Below are 17,311 nucleotides of genomic sequence, written 5' to 3'. Positions count from 1 at the left end.
TCTAATAACAATAATGAATAATAATTAATAATAGCTATTAATAACTATCATACGAAATCATTACTCTAATGAGACACAGCTCCTGGTCTTTGTAATTACTGGACATCTATACAAGTATCACTAGAGCTGCTTTGTATTGCTCGTTAAGCTGGCCAGAAGCACATTACTCGTAAAATGGGCTGTACCGGATAGACCCCGGTCTGTTTCGGAATAGATGTTGTGACCTTTTCAAGGGTGCGGTGGCGATGGGCAGGACTGTAACTATGGGCCTTCTTCTTATTCATATTCATGTTCTTATTCTTATTCTTATTCTTATTCATACTTGTATCCGTATTTGTATTCGTATTTTTATTCTTATTCTTAATATTGGTATTATTCTTATTCTCACAAAATGTCTTTGTGGCGGTATATCTGATGGGTGTTTCAAGACTGGTCTGCTTAAGCTTTGTATGTTTAGTCGTACAGTAGTACCCCATCATCTCCGACGATCCTCCTCGATCATAATTGCGCTTTTGGTAGCCAGATTGTTTGTTAAAGAGGAATCCATTCAAGCCCTATAATCAACCCAATCGATCGTCGTTTGGGTTTACAACTTTACTTTAACCTACGTCGACATAGTCTGTATAATTTCTACCGGTATACTGTCTATCCTCATTAACTGTAGCATTATTTACCACAAACAATGTTTTTTGGACATTAAACGACTCAAATTGCTCGGACGGAAGAAAGGGGGTCGTCCAGAGCACTAAGCAAGAAAAAAAAAGCGCCCAAAGAATCCTACCTAGTCATTTTGAGGATGGAAACGGCCAGACGGTCCGATACGTACCACTACATCCTCAATGTACGCCATGTTGGTGCGTGCGTCACACACATAATCCTCGATTGTGAACGGGATACGTAGAGCTGTCTGTCTGTCGCTGAGCAAGTTGGAATAAAAAAGTGAAAAGAGATAATCTTCGAGGTTGGTGCACAGATTGGCCAGCTGTACATCGAGTAGGTTTGAAACCAAAGTGATAGACGAAGTATTCAAGTTTAACTGAAGGGCTAGCAGCAGGCTCTTCGTCTTGATCTTGGTCGACAGGGGCAGACGATAATCAAGCCGAAATTCCCGGACAGCATTGTAGTCCCGAGAAATCTTGTGTACTAGGTTCTGGATAACATTGTCTGTGATCAGCCCAGCACTAGTATCTGAATCCGAATCCGAATCCAAACCAGACCAGACCAGACCAGACCAGACCAAACCAAACCAAACCAAACAGCTGGCGGTTTCGCCACACACCCGGAAGCGTGGAGACCTGATGGTGGAGTCGGGCGCGACTTGAACTTGAGGTTGACAAGATCACGCAAGTAAAGGTAGACAGTCGTAGTAAAAAATGGGCCTATTGATAGCTTGCAAATCATGATATAATTATTATTCCTGTTGTTTTTGTTTTTATTTTTGTTTTTATTTTGTTATTTGCTTCTTCTTCTTTTCTTCTTTTTGTTTTTGGTTTCTGGCCTTCTGATCCTTTTTGACAAGTAAAGGAATAAATAAATAGACGAATTAAATCAGATATGTAAAAGTGATAGAGACAGCATACAGTAAATTTAGAGGAAATCGAGCAAACAGAAAGAATATGAAGAGGAAGAAGAGGAGAAAGAAGAAAGGAAGGAACTCAAAAAGCGAGCTAACAGTGCCTTTGGTCTCTTTACTTCTTTGTCGGAAACTATCATTCCTACATGGTACATATCTTCTTAACTATTTTGCCTCTTACCATATCATTATTATCATCATAAGTAGTTTTTTCCTTTCTTTCTTGATTATTTTACGGCACGTTATCCGGATCTGCTCATCTACCAACCTCTCGTTCCACATGTGAGAACCTTTTTTGACATTTGACATGCTTCATTTTCTATATATGGCATATTCCAAACGTACAACACAGCTGTCTTGAAGCATTATTTTAATGCCTCTCTCTTTCTCTGACAAACAGACTGACTGACGAATGATGGTCACCCAAAAGAAATTCAAAAAAAAGCTTTAAAAAAAAACAAATCAGACAACTCGGATAGGTTCTTGAAGATGGTTAGTAATTCTGGCGTCTTTATTTGTTTTATTCTTTTCTCTACCACACTACATGCACACGCTACAATCGATCTAATGTGTTAACCAAACGATGATACTAAAACCATGTAGTAATATGACGATTACCAATACTACATACGTATATTTATACAGCACATAGTATATTTTATAGAATAATGTGGTATAACATAATTTTAGTACCTTTGGTTTCAGTTTGTTTGTATGTGTGTTTTCTCGTCATCTTATAACTGTTTTCACATCATTTTTTTTCGTCTTCTTCGTCTTCTTTTTTTTTAATTAAAAAAAAAAGGCTGTAAATTGTATCGTTGGGATAGAAGATAAAGGATCTTAGTATTTTTGTATTTCAGACGATTGAATGTCCGTGCTTACAGGTAACTTCACCACCACAGGTTAATATAAATGTAAATATAAATATCTATATATACAACACTTTAAATAAATATACATATTGTGCATTTAGAAAACCAACCTTGTGTAGCACTAGTTGTAACAGTCAATGTTCCAACTTAATCAGTAGAAGTAGTAGTAAAGAAGAAATATATGTATAGCACGCAAAGAATATCTAAAATATAATTAGCAATTTTTCACAAAATAAAATTAAAAGGTGTTGCTATAGTAACTTTACCTATATATCTAGTAAAGAGAATGGTTGAAAAAAAAACATATTTATTTTACTTTGTTAAAATATCATTTATATACGCTAGGAAGAAAGGGGCAATATATATATATATATATATTATCACTATGACCAAGTATATTTCCCAAGGTTGACTTGACAAGCTTGCTATTCTTCTCTCAGTGGTCCAATATTTTAGCATGAGTTTTTAAGCTGTTACAAGCAACTTTAAGGTGTTTAAAGACTTGCATTGATCTTATTTTCTGTTAGTTCAAACAAATCTTAAAATGAACCATTAGGCATTTTTCTTGCTCTCCTAAAATACAACTAATCTTTCCGAGCTTTCTTGTAAAAAGGATTTAATCCTTAAAAATGCCTTGAGTGTATGAAAGTCAAATTGATACCTAATTATCTTACAGGAGCATCAATTGTATTTATATATTTCTTAATTATTATCCTTTTTGTGAAATAAAGAATAAACTTAGTTCTTCTGTTATTAACGTAAAATTGTGTGGCGTCGCTTTATCCAGTAATATAATATATCAATATCCTCAGTACGCCTTTCCGCCTGCAGCTAGATGTATTTATTGGGTTAAAAGAATTTTAATATCTGATTCAATATTTTTTGTTTTACAAGACACTCAAAAGATAAATAAAACACAGAGAAGATTGTGTTTGTTACCTAGCTACAAGTGACAAGCAAAATAATATAATATATTTATAATACTAGTAATAATAAGGTTTATAATGTGTATAATTTCATTTTCTTTATATATAGAATCAAGGCACAGGATTTGTTGTTGTTGTTGTTTTCTTTGGATATAGCAATGGTTCACCAAAATCGATTGTTTTTAAACTGGCGACTTTTGCCTTGCTTTATGCTTTGCTTTTTGCGACTTTATTTTTTCACCTGATCACAAAGACCATAACAAAGAATACATTTGATATACAAACCGAAGCCCTCCCCCATCTTTCGTTCGTATATACATTCAATAGAGTCACTTGAGCGGTCATCGGTATTCTTCTTACTATAGTTCTCAGTCAACTTGAGCTTTTATTTCCTCATCAGATCAATTACCCGCACAGACACCCAGATACACCCAGACACACCCAGACACACAATACAATACAGTTCAGTTCAGTTCAGTACATTACAGTACAGGATACTATAATATAATATACTAAATTACACGCACAGAAATACACATGTACATAAAGACACATTAATACCAATATATATATATATATAGATAAAGAGAGAGACAGAGAAAAGAAGTTAAAGAGAATACATTTTCTAAAAAGAATTCTTCTTTGGAGTGAATTAACAAAGAAATAAAGAAAGACTAAAAAAACAAAACATTAGAAGAAAAAGAATAATAATACATCACTAACACAGTCTATTGACAATTCCTAAACAGAGTAAGAAAGCAACACATTTGACGCGAACGTCCCCCCAAAACCATCCTATGCGCTCTGTCCAAGAAGGTCTTTTAACAGGCGACCCAAGTTCTTCATCAATAGATCCCCGTGCTGATACAGATGGACTTTCAGCCGAAGTTTCCGTGTGAACAGATGTATCTAATGTTTGGGTGGTGGCCGGAAGAAGCGGAATTGATTGGTATTCGTTCCCACCACCATTACCTCCACCAATAGCCGCAGCCGCAGCAGAGGTAGCAGAAGTAGCATTGGTTTCATAATATCGAGGGGCACCCACAGACTGGGAAGCTTTGTTAACACCGGAACAGATCCACTTCGTAAGTTCGGTAGTAGCCTGACCAAGGTAATAAGATACAGAAAGAAACAGTATTGTCGATATTCCCAAGTTAAGCCACCAGCCCAGTCCACGGGCCCACTCTGGGCGGGCAAGTACAACTAATAACCCCCGTGTGTCGCCTGCCAACCACATGTGGAACTGTCCAATAAACGTCTCCAGTGAAATCTTGCCGATAAAACAGTAAAATCGAGAACTCGTATTTCGAAGTTTTGCGGTTGCGTTCCGAAGAACGACAAAGGCTAGAATCGGCACCCATGAAATGTAAGGGTGCGAATTATTATAGACCACCTTGGTATCCTGCGAAAGTTCAAACCAAAAATACCAGGTCATCCCTACGCAAGACAATCCAATACAGGTCTTCTTTACCATAGGCCACACTCCAGACTCATGAAGTTTGTACTCCATACACTTTATGTAAGCAAATGCACTCAGCATACCCACATACACAATCCACGCGTCCAATCTCAGCCGGAACCGCCACTCTACAGCATCCCAGTCAATATTGAATCCAAGCTTGAGCCATTCAAAGATAGTCTCCAGGATCCCAGGGTAATGGATCAAGGTCGTCGTCACCATCGACGCAATCACAATCTTCAGCAAAAGGAACCAGACTATCCGGTTAGCCTTGTTGTGTATATACATCGTAATCCAGATTACAAAGAACCAAAACGAAACCAAAGGCGTAAAGTAGTAGCTCAGATAGTCTGTGTCCATCAAATACTGCAACACAAACGTCAACATATTCAGTCGGACCACAACATTGAGAATTCGGCCCAATCCGTAATCCCCTTTTTTGTAAAAGAAGAAGAAGTGGCCATAGCCAGTTTGGAAAAGGTAGCCCGCCACAAGTACTCGGACTGCATTGTAGATCCCCGAAACACTAGAAGCGCCTGTGAAATGGTACACTAGAATGATGACCTGCATCCACCCCTTCCACTCATCGGTCTGGTCTCTGTTCAAGAATCCTAGGTCACCTTCGTTTGTTGATTTCAAGGACACCAGACCCCCAACCAATACAGCAACCAGAAGTCCACCAAACATGGCCGGATCAAAGTGTTTGTGTATCTTGCCAAAGAGGTGAGTCCGGTCGCCGAAAAACATGTAAATCACGCACAGACCAAACAAAAACAGTGCTTTCAGCACAGACTCTGAAGGAAACAAGCACTGGGTCACGCTTTTCATGTATCCTATAGATAAAAGTATACACACACACACAAGTATAGATATATAGATATATAAATAAGTAAATAATACTAATAATAATATTATTATTATTCTCTTTTATTCCATCAAGTTTTACCTGAACCGGCAAGGTACATGCCAAAAGGTATCCATACCAAGAATAAGAAGAAGAATATGGTCTGATACCACCTGGGGGTTGGATAACGGAAACAGCATGTGTTGCTCATCGGAAAGGTCTTTGGTAATTGATCATTACACCTGTAGTTCAAGCCAAGCTGGATTTGTGCCTGAGTCACGGAGGGATAAAAATGCAACCCGTCCTTTGTCGCATTGTTCATCCCTACTGATATCTTGTTCCAAGCAAAAGGTATAGCAAATGATGTGGTCAATTCGAGTTCACTTTGTCTATCCTTGAGATATCCATTCATAACCTCGACCTTAGGTAAAGTTATGGTGTCATGTCGATCTTTAGAAAGTTGGTCGAAAAAAGGTAATTCGACTGGAGCCATCACGACCGCATCGGCAATTTTGTTATTCTTATTTTTGTTACCCTGGACAGCATCAAATACACGATTGACAGAATTTCTCCACTCGACATAGTAATCATCCTCGAGATGTCGCATGTGCCACAAACCAGTTCCAACAACGAGAAGACTAGGACGAGAAGCTGTTGATCTTGATTCGAGCAACTCGACTGTCCGGGTAGAATTAAGATAAGGGTCCCACCAGAACTCGACCGAGAGGTTTTCTGGGGTAAAGTCAAATCGAACATCAGTGTGTCCTGGGGCTATGCTTGTTGTGTTTTCTCGGATCAATGTGGCCGTAGCATAGAATTGTTGGCGAACGACAGAGTCACCAATGTAGAGTAGTTTAGAGTGACCAAGACAACTAGAGATTTCTGATGTCTGAAAGTTGTGCATCATACATCCTGACGGCTGCCATACTTTGTAGGCATCATCCAACCACCAGCCATCATTGAGCATGCCACTGCAGCGACTGCGATCGTTTGGTTCTACTCAAGATGTCAAGCACACTTTTTTTTCTCTCTTTCTTTATTCTTCGACATTGTTTTATCTACTTATTTACTCATTTAATTATTGTGGTTTGTCTAGGGCCCTACCATAGATAAATTGAAGGACGGCGGTAAAGATGACAAGTACAAATGTACAGCAGATTCCGTAAAAAGCTGCCTTGGAACGAGTAGACTGAGTGGAATGCGTTCCCATCCTGACTTTAATTACAGAAAAAAAACACGCACACAAGAACTACAAACACACACGCACACACGCACACAAAAGGAGAGGTATAGGTAAATATGGGGATAGAAATAGAGCGTAAAAAATATTAGTTCTGTGCTGTAAGTCAAATTAAAAAAAAAAAAAAAAGAATCAGATCTGAACGAGGTCACACAGACAGGTGTGCCTTGAAAACCACGTTCAGACAATCTAAATATTTGTTTTATTTATTCATTTATTCTACACCCACATATATGTATATGCCTATATATGTACATTCATATATACATATATATTTATACAAAAAATAGCAGTGTTCAATTGCTTTTTTTTTTCTTTTCTTTTGTTGATATATAATATTCAAATTATGACTTATTATTCATGACAGCAGAAATTTACTGGCACTTTCATTATTGAGGGAGAAGTATAATTAAAATTCCAAGTGCGGCGATGTAGATATTTCTTGGATGTACAACTGTCAAGTTGTTTTAGTACAAACCAAATAATAAAAACCATTATTGGCTAAAATTAAACAGCAATACTTTTAATATATATATATATAATATATATTTATATTATCTATTGTTTCAAAAGTAAAATAAAATGTTACCAAACTATTATTTTTGCGATAGTAATTAAGCGCTTATTTTCAAATTGGTATTGTAAGAAAAAGAAAGAAAAAGACCAGAATTTGGTATTTAACCCTCTAACTTTCAAGAAAAAAAGGGTTCTTCCTGAAGATCGAAAAAAGAACATTGCACTTGAATATTCCTCTTTTGTAATAATTTTTTTTTATTTGTTTTATATATTTAATATCTTTATCTATGTACAAATACCAGAATGCCAGAGTACCAGAGTACCAGAATACGACAATTATTATCTATAATTATTCATCAAATGTGTATACAAACACGACTACAAAAATAAGTGTAAATATAAAACATACATATACATATACTTCAAAGTTACTAGCGTTGGTTGTGCTTTATTCGCCAATAAAGTAATCAGATTGTACAAGGCGGGAAACAATCCTCAAATAGATCTCGATGCAAGTACATATTTTTCCGTTCAGTCAACAGTAGATTTATCATATTCTTCGCTATCTTGATAGCATAATTGGCGGAATTGTCGAGGCGGATTACTCCAATCTGGAATGAGCACAAGAACCAATACCTCTCAAGGAACGATGGTCCTACCATCCAAGCATCCAAATTCCCGAGGTCACCACCAAGGAACAAAGCTGAGTCAATGACCATCTTAAACATTTGGTCCGCATCGTAGAAATCCTGGTATATTATCATGAGATCACGCATAGACGCTCCAGGGATGACGTCTATACGAGAATCGTGAGGAATCATGCGTTGCAATTCAGCTACAAATAATCATTGTTCAAATAAATTAAATATACATACATGTATATACCCACACACAGAGATATATATATATAGCTATATAGATAAAGCACTTTAATACAGTAACAATAGCAAAACATCTTACTGGGTTGGAATAAAGAACGAGTTTGAAGTTCATCAGGCTGTATTGTATTTTCGATGAATTCTAATGCTTGTATTGCTGTCATTGGAGGAAAGATTCGTCGAGTAGGTTCTTCAACTGGGGAATTAGGTGTTGGGCTTTCGGTAACTGTACGTGAAAGCCCTGTTGCAGGGTCAACCCACATATCATCCAATGCATCCGTCGTATTCGTATCTTTGGACGATAAGGATTGATCGTCTTCCATATTAGTCATTCCATCGTGCACTTGTATACCCAAATTTTCGAGCGTTTTACGCCACTCGGGAGGTGGCCGGCCATTATATTCTCTAGCCTTAGGATTAAAGGAAGAAGAAGAGGACGTAATAGAATTATAATAATCCTGGAAAAAGGACGGGTGTAAGGCAAGTGGTTGGGAAAGGTCCAGAGGTGGAGTGTCCGGGAAATTTAATGACAAGCCAGCAGGTGTCCAGAGTGTATGTTCCTGTTCTTGAGATAGATTAAATTGGCCTTGGTTACTATTGAAATGATTGTTATGATTTAAAGATGTAGTGGTTGTAGCCGCAGCCGTATTTGTATTTATAGAATTATTCATGGTAGTGGTGACGCTGGTAGTAGTAGCAGCAGCATATGATGACAGCGGAAGTGGAGGGATTCCAATTATTTGCTTGTGATTATTTAAAAAAAATTCGAGGGCCTGTGGTATATCCTTGGACTTTGAATGCAACAGTTTTTCTGCTCCCATGTCGTCCAGCTCTCCGGCATCCCAGAATTTTGGTATTTCCACACCATTAGCCTTACAAGCCAATTTAAGGGTGAGAACGACCCCCTTTAGATATTTGTTCTCGTATGATAGTTCGGATAATCGTTGTCGCAACAATTTTGTTTCTCTAGCTGCACTATCTAAAACATGGACGCTCCTCTTCATAGTCGATTCTGTCTCTCGCATCTCCCTACGTTTACGTTCCCGAAATGCGCGCTGTGCAGCTCTGTTTTGTGCCTTGCGTTGGGCAGGTGTAGGAGGATTGGGCTTTCTCCCTGGCTTTTTACGTGGTCGGATAGGACGACCGTTTTCGTCTAGGTTGCATAGCTCAGACTCAGGGTCAAAGTATTCAAAGGCAAGTTCTGTCATTGATTATTGGCTGTAAGATAGGGCTTTATGTCTTTTTGTTTAATACAAAAAAAAGAGGGGAGAAAAAGAAGGTTTGGCAGAGATTAGGGACAAGGAGAGAAGAAAGAGGGGGTGGGGGGAGAGTCACAAGCAAGATTTTTATATATATTTATTATTTTTATTGCAATAAATCATTATAATTGTGTGAAGCAGAAAATTTGAGCGATTTTGGGAATTAGGATGAGATAATTTTAAAAGTCAAATTCAATGTAAAAAAAGAATCAACTTCTTTATGTAACAGTGTATTTATTTATTTATTTATTAGGATGCTAAATATATTATTCTTGATGGCTTACAATCCTCTAAAGTAGTGTACCAACTCTTAAAAAATATCCCTAAGAAGTTTGGTTGCAAAAGTATAATCCACTATTTATTTGTCTGGTGGGATTTTCAGCGTCATTCTTTACATTACCAATTTGGAGTGTCATGCCCAGACAGGTTCCAAAGCTAGGTGACGGTCAACCAAAATTGGGAGTTTTTGAGCTCTTGGCTTGGAATGGGAACCGGTGGGACTTTCTTGCTCCGATTGATACCCACATGGGCACACTATCAGAGAACAAGGCAGTAAGCAAAGTTCCCTTCCGAATTCCATTAAGCCAATGACTAAACCTTTCTCTCTTTAACTAATCTCAAAATTCACTCAGGCATGCGAAACGATACCAAAGAATATTCTGACTCTCTTTGGACAAACGGCTTTTCACAAGGAAACCTACCCCCAGAAGTCGACCACAAAGGCAACGTTGAATATAAAGTAAAATATATCGCATTATCAACCACACTTCAAACCAAATCAAATCAATACACACACACATATATATATATATACATATATACATATGTCTGTGTATATTACTGATAAATACATTATCAACATAGTTAAAATTGATCGGACCAACCACTCAAAGGCTAGAACAGCTCGTAACTCAACTAAAATGGCGGTAAGAGATAGAGAAAGAATACTTCCATATAGGCACAACTAACTAACGCATACACATCTATACACATTAGAATATCTGAAGGAAATGGAGAGGCTCTATATGAAATAGGTGTAGCTGATGATGGCACTTGTATAGGTAAAAAGAAAAAGATCTGGATTATGTTGCAAAACATACTCAAACCAATTTTTTGGGTGAACAGGTCTTTCGTCTAAAGAAATGGAAACATCATTGAGCACTCTGAGAAAAATGGCTAGCTTATTAGAAGCCGATGTGTATATAGTACGGGAGGTTATACTCGGCGATCCCGAATTTTCGTTCCATTCGTCTATTCCTGATAACAGAGTTGTGGAAGCCCTTGTCAAGAAGAACAACTCAACTCACTCACGATGGCCTATGGATATACGTATTGCAATAGTAGGTGGTTCAAATGCAGGAAAATCAACGCTACTAGGTCGAATTGCCCATGGAGAGCGAGATAATGGTAACGGGGTTGGACGAATGAGCCTACTGCGGCATCGACATGAAATTGCTTCTGGAAACACATCTTCTATTGCACACGAAATTATCGGTTATGACTCAGGGGGAAGTCTCATAAATTTTGCGACTATGAACATCAGTACTTGGGAGCAGATCTGTGAACAAAGCTCAAAACTTGTCACACTTCTTGATACCTGCGGACACCCCAAGTATCTCAAGACAACCATATCTGGTCTAACGGGCTATGCACCAGATTATGCATGCCTAGTAGTTTCTGGAAATGCAGGCCGTATAACAGATATGACACAAGAGCATCTTTTGTTAGCAATTATGCTACACGTTCCTGTATTTGTAGTCGTGACAAAGACAGATGCTGCTACACCAGATCAGCTTAGTCGCACACTTAGATCCCTTTTTTATCTTCTTAAGTCCCCCTTGATCAACAGGATACCAGTAGTTGTGCAAGACACAGACAGCATCATTAGTTGCGCAGCAGATTTGGTCTCAACAGGGTCAAAAATTCCGATATTCTTAGTGTCTAATGTCATGGACACAAATATTAGTCATCTTGAGCATTTTTTTGAACTTTTGCCCAAGCCCACAAAGGAGAACAATGAAAAACTACTGGTGGGACCAGTAGAATTCCAGATCGAGAGTGTCTATTCACTTCCAGGTACACTCAAGACACCCAAAAAAAATTGTGCGGTTTGAATTTGATAAGCTCAGTTTTTTTGTTCTTTTAAAAATGTAGATGTAGGCGCTGTCATTGGAGGTGTTCTTCAAAAAGGTTCAATTGATATCAGGGGCAGTAGCACACCACGAACTTATTTCCTTGGCCCGGATTCCGAGGGAAACTTTGTAAATATAATGGTTAGCTCAATGCACAGACATCGCATGCCAGTTCACTATGCCTCTAGCGGACAAACAACAACGCTTGCAGTATATTCCCCGGATCGAAAGGAGCTTTGCATCAAAAAAGGAATGTTTGTATTAGGCACAGACACCCCAGAGTGCTTTTTCGAGTTTGAGGCAGATTTTAATGTCCTTTATCATCAAACGCGTATCGCAAAAGGTGCTTGTGGCCTAGTTCATCTCGGATCCGTGCGGCAACCAGCACGAATTATGTCTATAAGAAAAAACACAGCGACTGAGCCACAAATAGCATCGAATAACAATCCTTCCGCAGCAGATTGCTTATCCAACGAGCCATCAATACCTCAATCGTTAGAAACAACAGAATTAGCGTCTGGAGAAAGAGGCATATGCGTATTCCGTTTCATGAAGGAACCTGGATACCTAAGTGTAGATTCCCGCTTCTTATTTATCCAAGGAAAATCTAAATGTTTTGGTCGGATAACGCGACTAATAAGCATCAATCATACAAAAGAGAGAGAGGCTACATGCCGAGCAAATCCTACTACTATAGCATATTCTTCTGCCATTATCAACAAAGGGTGATTAACTTGAGTTTAATACTAATATTCCAAATAAATTCAACTGTTGTCTTGAGTCTCGACGTTTAGATTACTTAAAAGAGACTTTATACACACACATGCAATGAAACAATGTCTTCAGTTTTTTTTTTAGTTTTTTTTTGGCTATTTATTGTTATTATTATAATATTCTATTTACGATGGATTCTATTTGCCAAACACCTTGCTGAGCACACTCTTCATGGTATCATCCACACGATCCATGGCAGCCTTTCCAGTTTTTAAAGCCTTTGCTGAAGTGTCTCCTTCACGCTCCACCAATTCTCTCTGTTTGAATGATCTACGCAAGACCTCAGTCTTTCCATCATCATCATCACCACGCTTTCTCTTCTTTTCTTCAATACTCTTGTGCATCTTAGATCGTTCGACATTCTGGATATAAGTCTTATTTTCACGATTTGCTTGGGCAATTTCAGCACGGAGTCTCTGTTCGCGTGCCTGTCTTTCATAAGCTGTAGACAATATCACAATATATCAGTTACTTAATCATTTAGATATATATATATATATCTATATCTTACCAATTTGTTCTGTCAAGTGAGTCCATTTGAATTTCGGTAAATATTTAATGTTCCACACATCATGGTAGTAATGGCTCTTTCTCTTTCCACCTATGTTTTTTTTCACAAAGTAAGTTTATATGGGCAATTATTTCTGTGTTCACTAAAATTAGCCCAGTGATTTTTTTTTACCAATTTGCTTCATGTTCAAATATGTAGACAATGTCTTTGCACGCTTCTTATCCTTAAACTCTACCCAGCCTTCGACATAGTTAACTCTTCTGTTCTTTCCGTACTTTTTCCGACGTGCTGTGATCTTGGGATCTACAAATACCAAAGCATCTTCAATATCCTGGTTTCCATAGTTTCTGCTAACTTATTCTTCGGTTTCATTTATCTATTTTACCTTCTGGCTGAAGATAAATTCTACCAATCTCAGCATACTCGGAAAGAAGGGCCTTTACACGCATTGGTTTCATAAAGGGAGGAATTCTGGGCAAGTAGCAAACACCCATCTTTTTTTGTTCCTTTTCAAATTTTTCGAGTTCTTCGGGTGTCAAAGGCTTGATCTTTTTCTTTTTCTTTGATGCAGTCTTGCTGCTTGATTTATCGTTTATTTCACCCGAGACTTCCTCAGTATCTTCCTCTTTAGATTCATCACTCTCATCACCAAAAATGTCATCATTGCCGTCGTCAGAGATGTCATCGTCGCTGTCGAGATCGCTTTCATCGTCAGCTTGAGATTTCTTTGTACGAGATCGCATGGTTTTGAAGCGACTATCTACCACTTCAACCTCTTCTTCTTGGGATGAATGACCATCACTATCTTCTGCCTCAAGCCCAAACAGATCTTGCTTTTCTTTATCGTCTGCCATAATGTATGCACTTTTTGAGAAACCTTTCCCTCTCTCTCTTTCTCCATAAATGATGAAAATGTGTGGCGCAAAAAGTGAAAAGCGGTCACACGACCCACATCCATTGCTTAATTAAACTTTACTTTAGAATGGCCAAATGTGATGTGGAATGAGAAACTGTCTATCTTAATCACATTATTTATGCCTTAATATTTATACACGCTTATTATTAGTTTCTTTTTTGGGAGTACTATCTTGGGCACGGTGGGATTGTTGAACTGATTGAGACAGCATTTGCAATCTACTAATCATCTCGTCTCTTTCAAGCATGGCATTGCCATTATGAGGCATAGAAAGCGAGGATTGTTTGGGGTTTGGGTAATTCTGTTGGCTAGATTCGTAATGGGAGGAGGTGGGGATATTTTGGGTGGGATTTGATGCAGCTGCCATCATGCTTTGTAAGAGTTGGGCGTTTGTGCCATTAAAGAGATTGGCAGCACCCATAATGTTATTGAGTTGGGGTTGTTGTTGGGCCAATAAGCCTAGTGCAGAAGCCCAGATGGAAGGTTGCGTAGAAGAAGAGGGGAGGGCAGAAGCGGGCGCACTTGCTCCACCAAAAGCAGCGAGTAACTGCTGAAGAGCATCAGGGGCAGTGGCCGAAGGGGGTGCAGCTGCTGCTGGTGTCTGGGCAGCTGCATTTTGCATCAAGGTAAGGAAGGCTGCCAGGGCGTTTACGTTTCCAGTAGCAATGCCTGGGATAGGCTCAGGATTGTTAACAACGGAAGGATGGGCAAACTGGGGAAGGTGGGGAATACCACCAAAACCTAGGTGGTTTGGCTGCAGTGAAGAAACGGGTAGCTTATCAACAGCAGTAGGAAGAGTAGCAGGCTGTTTGCTACGATTGTATGCTTGAGGTACCACAGGAAGTGGAGAGTGAGAGGGAGAGTTTTGCAGGGCACGATGGAGAATTATAATGGCATCTTTGACAGTAATGCTGTCATATTCTATACGATTTCTCTCACAAATTAGCATTATCATATATATCAAATATATCTTTCTTTATTCTTATTAAATGGGGATACTTTACCATCAAAACGGACACTGTTGGTGTCTGTACTACCGCTCTGCTCGAAAACTTGTAGGTATACCTTGCCTTGGATTTCTTGATCAGGTTCTACGATGAGAACTGCTCGGGCACCCTCCATTATCATCTGCTTAATAACAATATCACGGGAAACAACTCCATATTGTAAGAAACGGGTTTGGATAGGGATTCCTTGAGCTTTGAATGCAATATGAATATACTCCACAAAGTTGTGGTTGACGTCACCCCAAACAATTGCTTGCACAAGAGGGGTATTACTTTCAAAGTCATTGGGATAAGGAGTTGCTTGGTTGCCAGCAAGAGGGCTGGTGGCACGACGAGGAGAATGAGTTTGGGAGGTGTTGTTAGGTGTTTGTCTGAGTTCATTTCGTTCGGTGGTTGGAGAAGGCAAGGGGGGCATTCGAAGGGGAAAATTGTTTAGCTGTAGATGTTGAAGTCGGTACTCGTTCTGAGAACGATCCTGGAAAGGCATTCCATTTTGTACAGGCGGATAGTTTTCTGGGAACGGTTCAGAGCGCACAGTGACAAAGCCAGAGCTAGTAAGCTCGCGTCTTACACTTGGTTTGTATTCTTCTGGAAAGCGAGATTGGCCAACGGTGCGTACACCAAAGCCAAAGGTCTCGGGTCGGTACTGGGTAGTGATGTATGGGTTGGAGTGAACATCGTACTTAGGGGATGCTGGAGGATACAAATCTTCAATGCGTCTGACCTTACTATTGTAAGTATCACTCTTGGAGTAAGAAGTTGCGTCTTCATAGGTATCTTCAGTTGTATTTTTTTCGGCCCGTCTCTTTCCAGTAGAATTGTTTCGTGAGGAGTTATCTTGGTGATCACGATTTTGTCCAGAATGTAAGTTTTCGCGTCTTTTAGGGGGAGGAGATTTGCTGGGAGAGCGTTTACGGCGCTCTGAGGAGGGCGATCTTCCGCCGCGATGGTTGTTGTGGCGATTAGGGACTACCTTTTCAGCGTCTTTACCAGAAGGTTTGTGGCGGCAGACTTCTAGGCCTGTCAAGAGCAAGCAAAGAATATGAGTGGAACAAATTGGCTCATTGTTCGTAGATTGAGGGCGAGAGGTAAATAGGGCAGAAAGTTTCGAAGTGCAAGGTTGAAGAGATGTGCAATTCTCTTAATTTCATTGACATGATCATTATCAATCGAGTGTTTCACATGTATCTCGCGAATGCTAGACTCAATAAATTTGTGCTCGATATCCCCAGATACTCCCAAAAGGAAGAATTACTGGAAGTAAATGGGAGATATTTCTATTTATCTCAACCATAATGTTTGACCTATACAAAATCATGCCAATGATACTTCCATGCCACAAAGAAGAAAAGGGACACAATCCAAACGGACGAATATATATATATATATAAAATAAAATAAAAAAGTAAAGAACCTACCAAGAGTAATGCCTTTAAAGTGGCGCCCATTTTCAGCCCGGACTGCGGACCGACATGCTTCTGGAGAATCAAATTGAACGAAGCCATAGTTTCCCTTGAGTGATACATCAAGTACTTTTCCGTACTTCTCAAAAAAGACGATTAAGTCTCTCTTGCTTGGGTCGATTGGAAGTTGCCGAATAAACATTCTAGCATCTACTTTTAAGGCTTCTCTTTCTTTGGCTGTTAATGTGTTGGAGTTTGAGGATGTTCGTGTTTGAGGACTAGATATTCGAGAAGTTGGAAGTCTTCGGTCATTGTTCTTATCTTTTCCAACTTGATGGTCAGAAGGTGTATTATTTTTTTGAGATCCATTAAGAAGGCTTTTTTGGGAGGCAGATTGTCCTTTCAAACGTTCTGTTATTGGGAGTGGATTAGAGCGTTTTTTGTTGGATTCGTTACGATCGTTTTGGTCTTCCAGGTGTCTTTCCCTCTTTTCGCCTGCACGATTTGTCTTGGAAGCTGGGAAATAGTTGACATGTGTTTGGGGGAGTTCACGAGACTCGGCTGATGATTTTCCAGGGGTAATTGAGAAGTCGTTTCCAGCTGAATTACTTGCCATCTTCCTTTTTTCGCTAATTGATACTCGAGGATCGATGTTATTTTGCATGGTATTTTATAGCTCTGGGTTCAAGAAAAAGCAAACCGCCCCCAAAAAAAAGGCAGTGGCAACAAAGAGCCTAAATCAGAGTTGCAAATGCGTGACTTTGTTTCTCATGACGCAAAAAGTTTTGGTTAAATCTCAGAAAATATCAGGTTATCAAATGAAGAATTTATTGGTTGCTTCCAAAAAAGGTGATTCTTGAGAAGCTAGGAACATGTGGAGAACATTATAAAAATAATGATTTCTAAAGAACAATAATAAAAACTAAGGATTATTTAATTATATTCAGTATTTTTAGCTTTGTTTATTAGCAGTTTACTTATATGTACCTTGAGCAGGACAA

General features: G+C 38.9%; 6 protein-coding genes across 6 annotated transcripts; 1 reads left to right on the top strand and 5 right to left on the bottom strand.

The window, feature by feature from the left end:
- Window positions 1-143: 143 nt before the first annotated feature.
- Window positions 144-1,882, bottom strand: PHYBLDRAFT_61515 (hypothetical protein; the record flags this gene model as incomplete). Its single annotated transcript, XM_018440813.1, has 5 exons — window positions 144-554; window positions 609-745; window positions 823-1,259; window positions 1,280-1,417; window positions 1,755-1,882. 5 exons carry the CDS (start codon window positions 1,880-1,882, stop codon window positions 144-146), a joined length of 1,251 nt encoding a protein of 416 aa, XP_018298504.1.
- A 2,025-nt stretch (window positions 1,883-3,907) lies between these two features.
- On the bottom strand, window positions 3,908-6,977 carry PHYBLDRAFT_178611 (hypothetical protein). Its single transcript, XM_018438017.1, has 3 exons — window positions 6,779-6,977; window positions 5,777-6,670; window positions 3,908-5,663 (listed from the first exon to the last, which is right to left on the bottom strand). Exons 1-3 carry the CDS (start codon window positions 6,882-6,884, stop codon window positions 4,090-4,092), a joined length of 2,574 nt encoding a protein of 857 aa, XP_018298503.1. The 5' UTR covers window positions 6,885-6,977; the 3' UTR covers window positions 3,908-4,089.
- An 866-nt stretch (window positions 6,978-7,843) lies between these two features.
- Window positions 7,844-9,562, bottom strand: PHYBLDRAFT_178610 (basic-leucine zipper transcription factor). Its single transcript, XM_018438016.1, has 2 exons — window positions 8,391-9,562; window positions 7,844-8,265 (listed from the first exon to the last, which is right to left on the bottom strand). Exons 1-2 carry the CDS (start codon window positions 9,514-9,516, stop codon window positions 7,898-7,900), a joined length of 1,494 nt encoding a protein of 497 aa, XP_018298502.1. The 5' UTR covers window positions 9,517-9,562; the 3' UTR covers window positions 7,844-7,897.
- A 544-nt stretch (window positions 9,563-10,106) lies between these two features.
- Window positions 10,107-12,530, top strand: PHYBLDRAFT_120407 (hypothetical protein). The gene is made up of 6 exons (XM_018428738.1): window positions 10,107-10,119; window positions 10,200-10,306; window positions 10,432-10,493; window positions 10,564-10,628; window positions 10,693-11,643; window positions 11,722-12,530. Exons 2-6 carry the CDS (start codon window positions 10,202-10,204, stop codon window positions 12,426-12,428), a joined length of 1,890 nt encoding a protein of 629 aa, XP_018298501.1. The 5' UTR covers window positions 10,107-10,119; window positions 10,200-10,201; the 3' UTR covers window positions 12,429-12,530.
- A 455-nt stretch (window positions 12,531-12,985) lies between these two features.
- Window positions 12,986-13,538, bottom strand: PHYBLDRAFT_102599 (hypothetical protein; the record flags this gene model as incomplete). The annotated part of the gene is made up of 3 exons (XM_018427733.1): window positions 12,986-13,074; window positions 13,156-13,287; window positions 13,370-13,538. Coding segments are annotated over 3 exons (390 nt in total), but the record flags the coding sequence as incomplete, so codon positions are not given.
- Window positions 13,539-14,030: 492 nt separating this feature from the next.
- PHYBLDRAFT_178608 (hypothetical protein) lies at window positions 14,031-16,982 on the bottom strand (the record flags this gene model as incomplete). The annotated part of the gene is made up of 3 exons (XM_018438015.1): window positions 16,326-16,982; window positions 14,905-16,047; window positions 14,031-14,821 (listed from the first exon to the last, which is right to left on the bottom strand). The coding sequence occupies exons 1-3, from the start codon at window positions 16,972-16,974 to the stop codon at window positions 14,031-14,033; spliced, it is 2,583 nt and encodes an 860-aa protein (XP_018298499.1). The 5' UTR covers window positions 16,975-16,982.
- Between the last annotated feature and the right edge of the window lie 329 nt (window positions 16,983-17,311).

The sequence above is a fragment of the Phycomyces blakesleeanus genome, assembly GCF_001638985.1.
Source record: "Phycomyces blakesleeanus NRRL 1555(-) unplaced genomic scaffold PHYBLscaffold_1, whole genome shotgun sequence".
Lineage (NCBI taxonomy): Eukaryota > Fungi > Mucoromycota > Mucoromycetes > Mucorales > Phycomycetaceae > Phycomyces > Phycomyces blakesleeanus.
The sequence above is the reverse complement of the archived record's forward strand: the minus strand, read 5'-3'. Positions and strand labels throughout refer to the sequence as shown.

Bases quoted from the DNA above. Each gene is read 5' to 3' on its own strand.
- PHYBLDRAFT_178611 (XM_018438017.1), bottom strand. From the start codon at position 6,884: ATGGGAACGCATTCCACTCAGTCTACTCGTTCCAAGGCAGCTTTTTAC. The intron at 6,671-6,778 runs GTAGGGCCCTAG...CATCTTGAGTAG, and splicing joins CGTCCTTCAATTTATCTATG to AACCAAACGATCGCAGTCGC. The intron at 5,664-5,776 runs GTAAAACTTGAT...TTTTATCTATAG, and splicing joins CATGTACCTTGCCGGTTCAG to GATACATGAAAAGCGTGACC.
- PHYBLDRAFT_178610 (XM_018438016.1), bottom strand. From the start codon at position 9,516: ATGACAGAACTTGCCTTTGAATACTTTGACCCTGAGTCTGAGCTATGC. The intron at 8,266-8,390 runs GTAAGATGTTTT...GATTATTTGTAG, and splicing joins TCGTTCTTTATTCCAACCCA to CTGAATTGCAACGCATGATT.
- PHYBLDRAFT_120407 (XM_018428738.1), top strand. From the start codon at position 10,202: ATGCGAAACGATACCAAAGAATATTCTGACTCTCTTTGGACAAACGGC. The intron at 10,307-10,431 runs GTAAAATATATC...TTATCAACATAG, and splicing joins AAGGCAACGTTGAATATAAA to TTAAAATTGATCGGACCAAC. The intron at 11,644-11,721 runs GTACACTCAAGA...TTAAAAATGTAG, and splicing joins GAGTGTCTATTCACTTCCAG to ATGTAGGCGCTGTCATTGGA.